This window comes from Panthera leo, chromosome B2, assembly GCF_018350215.1.
Source record: "Panthera leo isolate Ple1 chromosome B2, P.leo_Ple1_pat1.1, whole genome shotgun sequence".
Taxonomy (NCBI): Eukaryota; Metazoa; Chordata; class Mammalia; order Carnivora; family Felidae; genus Panthera; species Panthera leo.
Genome location: NC_056683.1, coordinates 94,084,807 through 94,098,666, shown reverse-complemented (window position 1 = coordinate 94,098,666; position 13,860 = coordinate 94,084,807). Strand labels below are relative to the sequence as shown.

Here is a 13,860-nt window from a genome sequence, read left to right as displayed (position 1 = left end):
TGGTGAAAAGCTGTAAGTTTTTCCTCTGAGATCAGAAATAATACAAGGATGCCCACTCTTGCCACTTTTATTCAACATAGTAATAGAAGCCCTAACCAAAGCAGTTACACAAGAAAAAAAATAACTAAAAGGCTTTCAAATTGGAAAGGAAGAAGTATCTCCATTTGTAGATGACATGATACGCACACACACACACACACACACAATTCAGCCTAAAAAGATCCTACCAAAACATAGTTACCACTAATAAATGAATTCAGTAGAGTTGCAAAATACAAAATCAATATACAAATATCAGTTGGGTTCTTATACACTAACAGTAAACTATCAGAAAGAGAAATTAAGAAAACAGTCTCATTTACATTGCATCAAAAAGAATAAAATATTTAGGAGGTGATAATGAAATACCTTAACCAGGAAGGTGAAGGATCTATATACACTGAAACTACAAGAAATTAATGGAAAAATGTGAGGAAACACAAATAAATGAAAAGCTTTCTGTGCTCACGGACTGGAAGAATTAATATTGTTAAAACGTTCATACCACTCAAAGTGATCTACAGATTCAGTGGAATCCCTATCAAATTCCAATGGCATTTTTCACTGGCATAGTACATACTAACCTAAAATTTGAATGGAACCACAAAAGACACTGAATAGCCAAAGCAACCTGAAGGAATAACAAAGCTGATGGCAACACACTCTCTGATTTCAAACTGTATTAACAAAGAGTAGTAATCAAACAATATGGTACTGGCATCAAAACAGACCCATAGGTCAATGAAACAGAACAGAAAGATCAGAAATCAACCCACATGTATATGGAAAATTATGACAAAGGAGCCAAGAATATATACAGTGAGAAAGGACAGTCTCTTCAGTAAATGGTGTTGGGAAAACTGGGCAGTTACATGCAAAAAAACCAAAACTGGACCGCTATCTTACACCATATGTAAAAACTAACTCAAAATAGATTCAACACTTGAATGGGGAGACCTGAAAGCACAAAACTCTTCAAAGAAAACATAAAGTGTGAGCTTCCTGACATCAGTCTTGGCAATGATTTTTTGGGTTTGACCAAAAGAGCAAAACAAACAAGTGAAACTAAATCCAAATAAAACACTTCTACACAGCAAAAGAAACCATTAACAAAATGAAAAGGCAACCTATAGAATGGGAGAAAATATTTGCAAATCATATATCTGATGAAGGGTTAATTTAATATTCAAAGTATATAAAGAACTCATACAACTCATTAGCAAACAAATAGTCTGATTAAAAATAGGCAGAGGAACTGAATAGATATTTTTCCAAAGAAAACTATATGATGGACAACAGGTACATGAAAAGGTGCTCAACATCACTAAACATCAGGGAAATTCAAATCAAAAGCACAGTAAGATATCACTTCACATCTGTTAGAATGGCTATTATAAAAAGACAAGAAATAACACGCATTGCTGAAGATGTGGAGAAAAGGGAATGCTTGTGCACTGTTGACAGAAGGGAAGGGAGACCACATCTACAGCAGACCCTTATCACTGCTGCTCCTTATTTTCACTTGCATTGTGTTGTCCTATATTTATCACAGTTCCTTTTGAACAGCTTTTTAAGTATTTGGGAAGTTTACATTGCTATCTTCTTCCTCCTGGTTCTCTACACCCAACTGTCCCACTGTTGGTGGGAATGTAAATCATTTCAGGCAAAATGGAAAACAATATGGAGATTTCTCAAAAATTTAAAAATAGAATTACCATATGATCCAGCAATTCCACATCTGGGTATATATCCAAAGGAAATTAAATCATTATCTTGAAGAGATATCTACCCCCCACCATGTACTCTGCAGCATTATTTACAATAAATAGCTGAGACACAGAAACAACCTAAGAATCTACTGACGAATAGATAATGAAACTGTGAGATACACACACACAAATATTAATCAGCCATAAAAAGATGGAAATCCAGTCATTTGGGACAACTTGAATGGATCCTGAAAGCATTTGCTAGGTGAAATAAGTCAGCTAGAGAAAGATAAATACCATATCATCTTACTTATCTTAGAATCTAAAGAAACCAAACATACAGAAACAGAGAGATTGGTGGTTGCCAGAGGTGGGGGTTGGGAGCTGGGGGGAATATGTTAACGTGATCAAAAGGTACAGACTTCTAGTTGTAAGACAAATAAGTTCTAAGGTTTCATGTACAGCACATGGTCTAAAGTTAATAACACGTATCATGTATTTGAAAGTTGCTAAGAGTAATGTTGAAAATCTTATCATAAGAAAAAAATTCTAATTATGTGAAGTGATGGGTATTAATTTAAACTTAGTGTGGTAATCATTTACATATATGAAATCATTATATTGAACACCTTAAGCTAATACAATGTTGTATGTCAATTATATCTCAATCAAACTGGGGGAGGGGAGGTACAATTCCACTTCTATTCATGAAAGGCAAAACTATAGTGACAGAGAATAGGTCAGTGGTTGCCAAGAGTTTTAGGTGGAGGAGTGACTACAAAAGACACAGTTGGGGCGCCTGGGTGGCGCAGTCGGTTAAGCGTCCGACTTCAGCCAGGTCACGATCTCGCGGTCCGTGAGTTCGAGACCCGCGTCAGGCTCTGGGCTGATGGCTCGGAGCCTGGAGCCTGTTTCCGATTCTGTGTCTCCCTCTCTCTCTGCCCCTCCCCCCTTCATGCTCTGTCTCTCTCTGTCCCAAAAATAAATAAAAAACGCTGAAAAAAAAAATTAAAAAAAAAAAAAAAAAGACACAGTTAAAAAAGACAAAGGGAAATTCTGAGGATGAGGAAATGTTGTGAATCCAGACTATGGTGGTAGCTACATGAACACGTGTGAAAATTCACAGAAGTATACATCAAAAGAAAAAAGTTAATTTTACTATATCACAATCTCTTCAACCAAACAAAAAACCCAGAAATATACCAATGCTTACTTTTTAAAATAGAAATTTACTGGGGACACCTGGGTGGCTCTTTCGGTTAAGCTAACGAGTTCAGCTCAGGTCATGATCTCATGGTTCATGAGTTTGAGCCCCACATCAGGCTCTGCACTCACAGTGTGGTGACTGCTTGGGATTCTCTCTCTCCCTCTCTCTCTGTCCCTCCGGAACTCATGATTTCTCTCTCTCTCAAAATACTTAAAAAAAATTAACTGGAATTCTGGCTTTCTAGTACTTCAGCAAACCAAAGCAATTATTTAATACCATTATTTTAAATACTCTGTAGGCTAGGAGTTGAAAGTATTTTATGCCAATAAGTAAGAAATACTCAAAAAATGATAGGATGTGTCAAAAGGACACAGAAACCAGCTGGAAGGGGCTCCTAGTGAGAGAATCTGGGAAATTTGAGCATTAAAATACATAACACAATTTATTGAAAAAAAAAACCCAGAAATTCATGATCCATATTGAAATAATAAATGAAAAATGGAAAGTTTGATAAAGAATGGGATATTTACATGGCCTAAAAGTATCTCACCACAAATTGCTAATTAATCACAAAAAGAAAAAGTCTGGGTGGACATCTTAATCATTTCATGTCAGCACCATTTCACACACTGCATTTTTTGAAATACCTCTTTCCCTGACTTCTGAGATAAAACCCTCTCTTGGTTTTCTTCCTATTTCCCTCCTTCTAACTTAGTGCCCTTTGCTATTCCTCCTACAATTCCTGATCCCTAAATGCTGGAGTGCCCTAGGGCTCACTCTGATGGTGATCTCATTCAGTCTTAAGGCTGCAAATATTGTCGATTTGCTGAATATTGCCAAGTTTTTATCTGTAGCCCTGGAACTCCAAACTCATGCATCTACCTGCTTAATGTATGATTTCCACTTGGATGTCTACAATAAATCTCTAACTAAATATATCTGAGATCATACTTCTGATTTCGTGCTCCTTCCCTAGTCTTCTCCCTCTTGGTAAATAAATGGTCCCTCCATCCTTCTGGTTGCTTAGGCCAAACAAATCTTGGAGTCATCCCGAATGTTTTACTTTGTCTCACGGTCCACCTCTGAACCACAGTGAATCCTGTTGTCTGTCTGTACGTTCACAATGTCAGGGTTTTTGTCCCCACCTCTACTACTACCATCCCAATCTGAACCACCATTATGTCTTTTCTGCATAAATGGAACTGCCTCCTTAGTGATCTCACAGCTTCCATCCTTGCCCCTCCACTTTGTGCTGTCATCACAACGGCCAGAATGACACTTTTAAGGAGATAAATCAGCTCATGTTACTTTTCAACTTGGAAGTTTTCCAATGATTTCCCATTTTCCTTCAAATCAAAGTCCTTACAATGGTTGACAGTCTTACAGGAATCTCCTGCTATCTTCCTTCTCTAGTCTTGACCTCTACTACTCTCCCTCTCTTCCTGAGTCCAATCTAGCACATGTGTAAAACATTCCAGAACTATAGTTAAAGTTTTTATCTAAAAGACATGATAAGGGGTGCCTGGGTGGCTCAGTTGGTTACGCATTTGACTTTGGCTTAGGTCATCATCTCACGGTTCATGGGTTCGAGCCCTGTGTCAGGCTCTGTGCTGACAGCTCAGGGTATGGAGCCTGCTTGGGGTTCTGTGTCTCCCTCTCTCTCTGCTCACGCTCTCTCTCTCTCTCTCTCTCACTCTCAAAAATAAACATTTAAAAAATAAAAAATAAATGTAAAGAAGACATGGAAAAATAAAGGACTTTGTTTTATTTTTCTTTACTTTACTTGTATGTGTGTATATATATACTATCTCTCTCTTCAGGGGCAGACAAACTAACAGGTAAGTGTACCAGTATACACATTTTCATGGACTTTTTTTTATATATATAAAAAATAAGCTCCTAAAAATGCAGATGAAAACTGAATTTATTCTCTTACTGATGGCTTTTCAAACCAGGGTAAAATATGGACAGGCAATAATAAGTGCTATTGAGATAACTAGCTATGAACTTGGAGAAAAGGAAAGCTAGATCCTAATAGTCCTCTTCAAAAACAAATTATACACAAAGAGAAGAAATAGTTAAATGTAAAAGATAAATTAATAAAAATTATATAAGAAAATATAGATAGATATAGTATATTATTAATTTTGTAATTTGTAAAGGCAAATAGCAATCAAGTCGGACAGCATCAAGGGCACAGTGACAGACTTGTCTGTATACAAAAGTTTTTAAAAGTTACTATAATTAAATCTAAATTATATTTCACAAGCTGAAAAGATATTTATCTGTTTGCAAAAACGGTTAACATCACAGATATACAAAGAGAATGTGAGAAAATTGAAAATACATATTGGTCTCTTTAGCTGGTTCCTAGCAGGAACTCTTAAAATGTTTATCATTTCCTAAGTGAGAAGACCACTAAAATCATCTCTTGTTCTAACATCTCCTTTGTTCTAACATAGGACCATCTCTTATTTTAACAGGAGTCTTTGACCCCTGTTCCTGACACGGGACTCCTAAAACTCTTATAATTTCCTTGGGTGACCGGGGTGTATCTTATTCTAATGAGGCAACTCTGGGTGGCTTCTGGATGAGAGCTGGTCACCAGAAAGACCAAACCATGATTGGAAGCTTGGATTTTTCAGCCCTGCTCTCCATTCTCTTAAGAAGGGAGAAAGGCTGAAAATGAAGTTAATGATTAATCATGCCTATGTGAGGAATTCTCCATAAAATCCCAGTAGTGAGGAGTTCAGAGAGCTTCCAGATGGACCAACACATTCACAACGGAAGGGTGACGCACCCCAACTCTACCTAGACAGAAGCTCCTGTACTCGGGACCTCCCAGACCTCAATCTATGTTTTCTTCATCTGGCTGTTATTCTGTATCCTTTATCATATCCTTTAATAAACTGGTAAATGTGTTTCCCTCAGATCTGTGAGCCACTCTAGCAAATTAATCAAACCTGAGGAGGGAGTTGTGAGTACCTCTGATTTACAGCCAAACAGAAGTTGTGGGTAACCTCCAGACCCACTTCTTGGAATGACATCTGAAGTGTGTGGAGGGATATAGTCTTGCGGGACTTAGCCCTTAACCTGGGATCTGACTCTATCTCCTGGTAGATGTGTCAGAATTGAGTTAAACTGTAGGACACCCAGCTGGTGTTGTGGAGAACTGTTAGGTGTGGGGGTAAAATCGCCACACACTTGGTGTCAGAAATGGAATGCCATGTAAAAGTAAAGGAGACACACAAGAGAAAAACATAGTAGGGAAGAACTGGGTTTGTCATAGTAGGAAAGAAGAAAATTGAGTTCTTTCCTAAAAAGCGAACTTTCAAATCAATAAGAGCAAATAAACACCTCAATAGGAACATGAGAAAAGGACACGAAACATATAATTCATAGAAGTAAAAACTGAAAAAATAAAAATATATTTAACCTCTAATATAATCAAAGGATGCAAAGAAAAAAAATGAGCTGTTACCTCTTAACCTAAACCATTGGAAAATATTTTTTAAATGACATCATTCAGGGGCACCTGGCTGGCTCAATTGGTAAGGCATGTGACTCTTTATCTCAGGGTTGGGAGTTTGAGCCCACATTGTGTATAGAGTTTACTTCAAAAATAATAAAATCTTAAAATAAAATAAAATGACATCATTCAATGAGTAGTCTCATTTTTTTTAATGTTTATTTATTTATTTTGAGAGAGAGAGAGAGAGAGAGAGAGAGAGAGCCCAAGTGTGGGCAAGTGGTAGAGAAAGGGTGAAAGAGAGAATCCCAAGCAGGCTCCACACTGTCAGTGCAGAGCCTGACACAGGGCTCCATCCCATGAACCATGACCATGACCTGAGCTGATATCAAGAGTCAGATGCATAACTGACTGAGCCACCCAGGCACCCCGAGCAGTCTCATTTTTGAAGGGGTTGTATGTTGGCCCTAATCATTTCTGGAGAGCAACCTGGAAATAGATAATAAAAAAAATCTTTAATGTTTATTTATTTATTTTGAGAGAGAGAGCACACACGAGTGGGGGAGGGAAAGAGAGAGAGTACAAGCAAGAGAGGGAAAGAGAGAATCCCAAACAGGTTCCCTGCTGTCAGCACACAGCCAACTTGGGACAAATTCTCACAAACCATGAGGTCATGACCTGAGCCGAAATCAAGAGACACTCAACCAACTAAGCCACCCAGGCACCCCTAGATATCAAAAATTTTCAAATGCACTGTTTTTGATCCAATTTTTTCACTATTAGGTATTTATCCTAAGGAAATAATCAGACAATTTTTCAAAAATGTACATATAAGGATTCCCACTGTATGCTACTGATGAGGTCAAACCATTCAAAACAGCTTAAATTTAACAAATTAGTTTATTAGCCTTGTTTAAACTCTGGTACATTCATTTCTTTTAATTCTTTTTAATGTATATTTATTTTTGAGAGACAGAGACAGAGTGCAAGCAGGAGAGGGGCAGACAGAGGAGACACGGAATTGGAAACAGGCTCCAGGCTCTGATCTGTCAGCACAGAGCCCAATGTAGGGCTCGAACTCACCTGCTGTGAGATCATGACCTAAGCTGAAGTCAGATGCTTATAAATTCTGGTACATTCAAAAAATAAATAAATTATGGGGCGCCTGGGTGGCTTACTTGGTTAAGCATCTGACTTCGGCTAAGGTCATGATCTCACAGTTTGTGGGTTCGAGCCCCGCGTCAGGCTCTGTGCTAACAGCAAGGGGCCTGGAGCCTGCTTGGAATTCTGTGTCCCCCTTTCTCTTTGCCCCTCCCCCACTCACACTCTCTTTCTCTCTCTCTCTCTCTCTCAAAAATAAACCAACATTAAAAATAAATACATAAATAATAATAAATAAATAAATTCTGGTACATTCACACAGTGGGAATTTATGCAGGTATTTATGACTGATAGGAAATGCTACATGATATACTGTTAAGTGATTTAAAAAATGCAAGTTTCAAAAATACTGCATATATATTAGGATTCCCACCTCTGGTTAGGATTTCAAATGACTTTTTTCCTGATTTCTTTACAATTTTTTTATATTTTTTTATATATGAGTTGTCTCTTAAAAACAGATGAAACAATAAATGTATTTTCCTTTGAGAAGACAGGTGAGGTGTTACGATGTACCGAGGGACAACACTATCTGTTGGGAACCTTGACTCCTCCTTTGTGATCTCAGAACAGTCTGGTGGAAACAGTGCACACAGAGAGTTCAAATTGCAAGGTAGCCTATATTCCTGATAGAGTTTATTCAACTACACAATAATAGCATTTTATTTACTTTGGTTAGAATATATAAAGCCCAATAACATAGAAAATACAAATAAATTTTCAGAATTTTTTTCCAAATACAATAAACTCATAAACTAACAAAGTAAAATGATTACCTATCTCCCTTTGGTTTTCTTTTTTGTAGTGTCTTCCCTTTGGGTCTTCTTTCGCTTCCTAAACAAGGGCTCCCACCAGGTCCAGTTACCCGTATTGATTCAAGGCCTTTGGAAGATTTTTTAAATGTGAATTCCACTGGTTCTCCTTCTTTTAGGCTTCTAAATCCTTCCATGAATAATTTGCTCTGTAAAGAGCAGGGGAGGGAGACAGAGAGAAAGAGAGATCATGATTATCAATGTTTTATAAATTTTCTCTATGATTTTCAAATTCACAGAGCAAGATATTCACTATTAGCCATTACAAAGTATGAAATCTTTTTTTAAGTTCAATAAAAGTTACACCATTTTAAGGTTTCCTGTTGCAATGCCGGCAATGGGAGATAAACTAAGACCATTTTTTAAGGCAATTTGGTGATACTTACAAAAATTTTAATGTGCATATTCTTTGACCCAGCAATTCCACTTCAAGGACTCTCCTACAGACATACTCACACACAAAGGTTCAAAAACAAAAGAAGAAGACCTATATCAAAATTCACTGCAGCACTGTCTGTTAAAAAAAAATTACAACTACCCTAATGTCCACCAATGGGAAACCAATTTTACAGATTAGAGTGTAGCTATATAATATTATTGAGCCATGAAAAGATCTACATGTCTCGCCATCTGCAACATGGATGGACCTAGAGGGTATTATCCTAAGTGAAGTAAGTCAGACAGAAAAGACAAAACTGTATAATTTCACTTATATGTGCAATCTAAAAAACCAAACAAATAAAGCAGAAACAGATTCATAAATACATAGAACTGATGGCTGGGGGAAAATGGGTGAATGGCAGTGGGAGGAACAGGCTCCAGTTACGAAAGAATACCATAATACCACCTACGTAAAGAAGTTTTTAAAACATACATGTTTATTTATATAGAGAGGAGGTTCTTTTCTTCAGTTCTTTTTTTTTGGAAAGTGGGAAAGCTTGTTGGTATACACATTATTGTACGTTTTTGTTTTTTATAATTTGAAAGGAAATAGATTTTTACAGTTTGAAATATAGTGGATTTTTGTGGAGGGGAAAAAGTTTCCCGATTGCAAAAGTGTAACCTTGGTTACAAATATTAATTGGCTTTTTTGATCTCTTTTCATCAAAGTCAATGTGCCAATTCAAAATAACTAAAAATAATTAAATCATTAGTTTTATGTTTTCAAATGCTTTTGTGTGTATTTTATGGGTCTAATTTGGAATATCATGTAGTTTTCAAAGACTTTTATGAATTTGGGGGCAAAAGGAAGCAAAACTAAATATGATGGGAGCCCTTGGGTCAAGTCCATTTCTTTAAGTAAACAGCTACACAGCTTTGAAAGAGCCATTTCATCTCTTTTCTGTTTATCTGTAAATTTAAGGGATTTGAGTTTCCCCACGTGTATTCTAAGGAACAATGAATGGTTCCAAGAAAGACTCCATGAAAAAAGGATTTTGTGGTCAAATAAGTTTGTAAAATGCTCTACCTTGTTTCTCCTTAGATGAATCACATTAGCATATATTAAAGTCTCCGAGATTCCATACCCCTCCTCTCCACTCCCTAAATAAAAATTTTGTTTGACTCTGTTTATTTAACCCAGCAATTTCCTGACTGAATTGATCTCAGAGCCGTTTCTTTATGACTACAGTTGACAAGCACACTTAGGGAAATACCGGACCAGAAAGTCTTTACCCCTCCTGAGTCCATGACTCTAAAGGCAGCTAAATAATTACATACAACCAAACAATTACATGGAACAAATAAAAACAACACTTCAAAATTCAAGGCAAAGGGAGACTATTCATGGTGAAAGTGATAGGACACATGAAAACACGGTTTTTAACCAGTCATCTGATGCTTCAAATTCCTTCATGTGGAAGTCTGCAATTTGGCATCACCTTTATTGCTGTCTGATGTCATGCAGAAGTTAAGGGGGAAAACTCACAACTTCCTACACTCCTTAAAATAACAAAAAAAAATTTACTGTTTTTAAAGCTTTATTTAGTATTTTCAAATCTCCCCCCCCCCCAAGCTTTCTCCTCACTAATTATAAATAGTTCTTTTGATTTCATTTCCTTTTTCACTCCCCAGTCAAGAAAGTCCAGATTATCAAATCAGATGAAGTGGAGCATACACAGGTCAACTATAGCAATTAAGAGAATAAAGGGACAGCAGTTTTAACTAGAGCTATCGTATGCTCATGTTTTGTTGATGTAATATAAATTCTATCACTTATTTCCTCACAGTTCTTAGTATGTGGGTGTATTTCACCTTCTATTACTACAATTTTTGATAGGTATCATTTATAAGTGAATTGTTTCTCCAAATTTACAGTAAAATTCTACTCTAGTAGACCACTAAGTTCTGGCTATTCTTCATGGTATTCTTAAAGAATAACTTTTTTAAGTCTATCTTACATTACTCCTTCCCAAAATTAGTATATAAGGCAATTTAGACTCATAATAATAGACAAATAATTGACTATCTCCTACCTGGGTAATTGTAATTGTTTCTTCATTGGCATTTCAGCATCAAGTCTCCTCCTTATTCCATAACATCTTCCATATCTACATATTCTCTCAGAATAAATCTTAGTCTATTAGTCTCCTGTCTCAAAATTCTACCTCTCCCAGACTGTAGACTGAGACCATCCATAATCTTACCTCTAGTTATACTATATATTGTATGATTCCAATTATATGACTTTGTATAAAAGTTAAAACTATGGAGACAGTAAAGAGATCAGTGGTTTCCAGGGATTGGGTGGAGCAGAGGGTAAAGAGAGAGAAATAGGTAGAACACGTAGGAATTTTAGGGCAGTGAAAATAGTCCACATGATACCATAACAATGGATAGAGGCCATTACACATTTGACCAAACCCACAGAACACCAAGAGTGAACCCTAATATAAACAAAGGACTTTGGGGTAATTATGATGGATTATCGGTTCATCGATTGCAACAAATATACCACTCTACCAGAGGATGTTGATAATGGGTCTCAACCCCCACCCCAACCCCAGCTCCAAGAGGAGGGAGACAGAATCCAAAGTAGGCTCCAGGCCCTGAGCTGTCAGCACAGAGGCCAACGCGGGGCTCAAACTCATGAACCGCGAGATCACAACCTGAGCCAGAGTCAGACACTTAACCGACTGAGCCGCTGACGCACCCCTAGAGATTGAGTTTAATTGCCAATCTTCAATCTAAGTTTTGTAAGTCAATGTAGGTTTTGTAATGAAACTTCCATAAAAACCAAAAAGGTGAGGTTTGGAGAGCTTCTAAGTTGGTAAACATGTGGAGATACTGCAGAATCACGTGCCTCGAAGGGCATGGGAGCTCTGTGCCCTTCCCACATATCTTGCCTTATGCATCTCTTCCACCTGGCTGTGCCTAGGTTATATCCTTTTATAATAAAGCAGTGACCTAGTAAACAAAATGTTTCTCTGTGTTCTGTAGCTCTAGCAAATTACTCAAACCCATGGAGAAGGTTGTTGGAACCTCGAATCTATAGCCATTAGGTCAGAAGCACATGTGACAAGGTGGGACTTACAACTGATGTGTGAAGCGGGGTGGTGGGGAGCAGTCTTGTACTAAGCCCTTAACCTGTGGGATCTGATAATAATTCCAGGCAGATAGTGTCAGAAATGAGTGGAACTGTAGAATACTTAGCTGGTATCGGAGAATTGTTTGGTGGTATGAGAAAAAAAATCCACAAATTTGCATTGGAGTCAGTATCCTCTGGACTTTGGTAGAAAGCACAGTACTACAAACTCAGAGACAAAGGATGTTTATTATTCAGAGCAGTAGTAGAAACAGGTAATCAGCATTTTTTGTGCTGGTTCCACAAGCCCTTATTCCCACAGGGTGATAGGAATAAGGTCAAATGAAACCTACACACAGTGTGTTGCATTACAAGAGAGGAACACTGACCTTAGGGAAGCTGAATTTTTCATAATGGGCAGTAAGTATGCTTGCCCTTTACTCTGCAAGGAAACACTATCTCTGTGTTCCAGGGTTGTTTGCTATACAAACATCCTTGAAAAGGTAGCCCAGAACAAAGGAGAACCATTGCCTCACTCACAAGACATGCAGCAATCTGAGAGAATTAGGGAAAATTGTCTTCCAACAATACTGAGTGAAAGCAGCTTTATACAAAAAGAGTACAGACCGTGTATTCCATTTGTTTGAATTTCTAGAACACACCAATCTAACCTATGGTAGGAAAAACATTAGAATAGTTGTTGCGTGGGGGTAGGTGTGTAGACTGAGGCGAGACATGCAGGAATCTTACTGGAATGATAATATTCAAGGTCTTGAGAGTGGTTCAGATTACAAAAGTGGAGACATCGTTAAAGTTACTGAAAGGTGCACTTACAATTTGTGCATTTCATCATCTATCAATTTTACCTCAAAAAAAGATATTGAATTCTAGTTAATGATATGCATGCTGAAGGATTTAAGGAGGGAGTGTATTGATATCTGTAACTTCTTTTGAAATGCATCAAAAAAATGGATTAATGGATCCACAGAGAGAGAACCGGGCAAAGTAATGTGAAAAAACAAGCATAGGAAAATTATTATACAATCTAGATATTGAATATAATGGTGTTCACTGTTAAAATTCTATCAACTTCTTTATATGTTTCAAATTTTTCATTTAAAAATATTGTAAAAATATATCTTTGACAGAGAGACACTATGGGTAAGAGATATCTTGGCATACTTACATTTTTTTAAAAAGTAACAAACTGAAATTGAAGTTATCATTATTTATAAAAGTATCTATCTAGTAAAGACCAATGTGTATATGGTACTATATTGGACATTACCAACAAATCTCAAAAAATTAAATGTGCTAGTGACTTACAATCAGACATTTTATGTTACTTATATAATTGGAAAGGAGGGAAAAGGTGAATGGTGGAGGAGCAGACAGAAAGACAGAGAGAGTTGAATAAGAAGTAATAAATGAACATGAATAGAATTAAGAAAAATGAATAAAGTTCTTATATTCATCTACAAAGAGAATCTGCAGAATTAATTTCAGACTGTATACTCTGGACTGCTGGGACGATGCTTGAATTAGGCAGCAGGCAGGTGATTTAGAGAACAACATATGGGAGCAGAGATCATGAAACTAAAGCAACAATTGATATTCAGATCCTGCTCTCCTTTTAAGAGTATTTTCTGAAGAGTTATACTTGATCCTTTCCTCCCAGGCAATTTCTACCTTCTGCTTGGGGCTGATTTAGCTTTGAGAACAGAATGATATTCACCTTTGTTGTAATGATTGGTGATGTGGATAAGTCCAGGGAACATGAACTAATGGGAAGTGTGCCCACTTTCCCTTTTAGAAATGAGCAAACAATTAGGAACCTCTCATACCGCACATATAATAAAGATTCCAAGCTTATCTTTTTGATTTTATCCAATGAAAAAAAAAATCACCAAAACCTCAGCTTTCCACAACTAAAGCTGCTT

The 13,860-nt window shown here is 37.0% G+C and overlaps 1 protein-coding gene across 1 annotated transcript in view; it reads right to left on the bottom strand.

Annotated features, from left to right (window-relative positions):
• The window catches only part of LIN28B (lin-28 homolog B), a 111,946-nt gene that overhangs the window by 49,375 nt on the left and 48,711 nt on the right, over positions 1–13,860 (bottom strand). Inside the window, exon 3 of the mRNA XM_042937369.1 lies at positions 8,362–8,546. Coding sequence (XP_042793303.1) covers positions 8,362–8,546 — 185 coding nt within the window. The remainder of the gene's footprint in view (positions 1–8,361; positions 8,547–13,860) is intronic.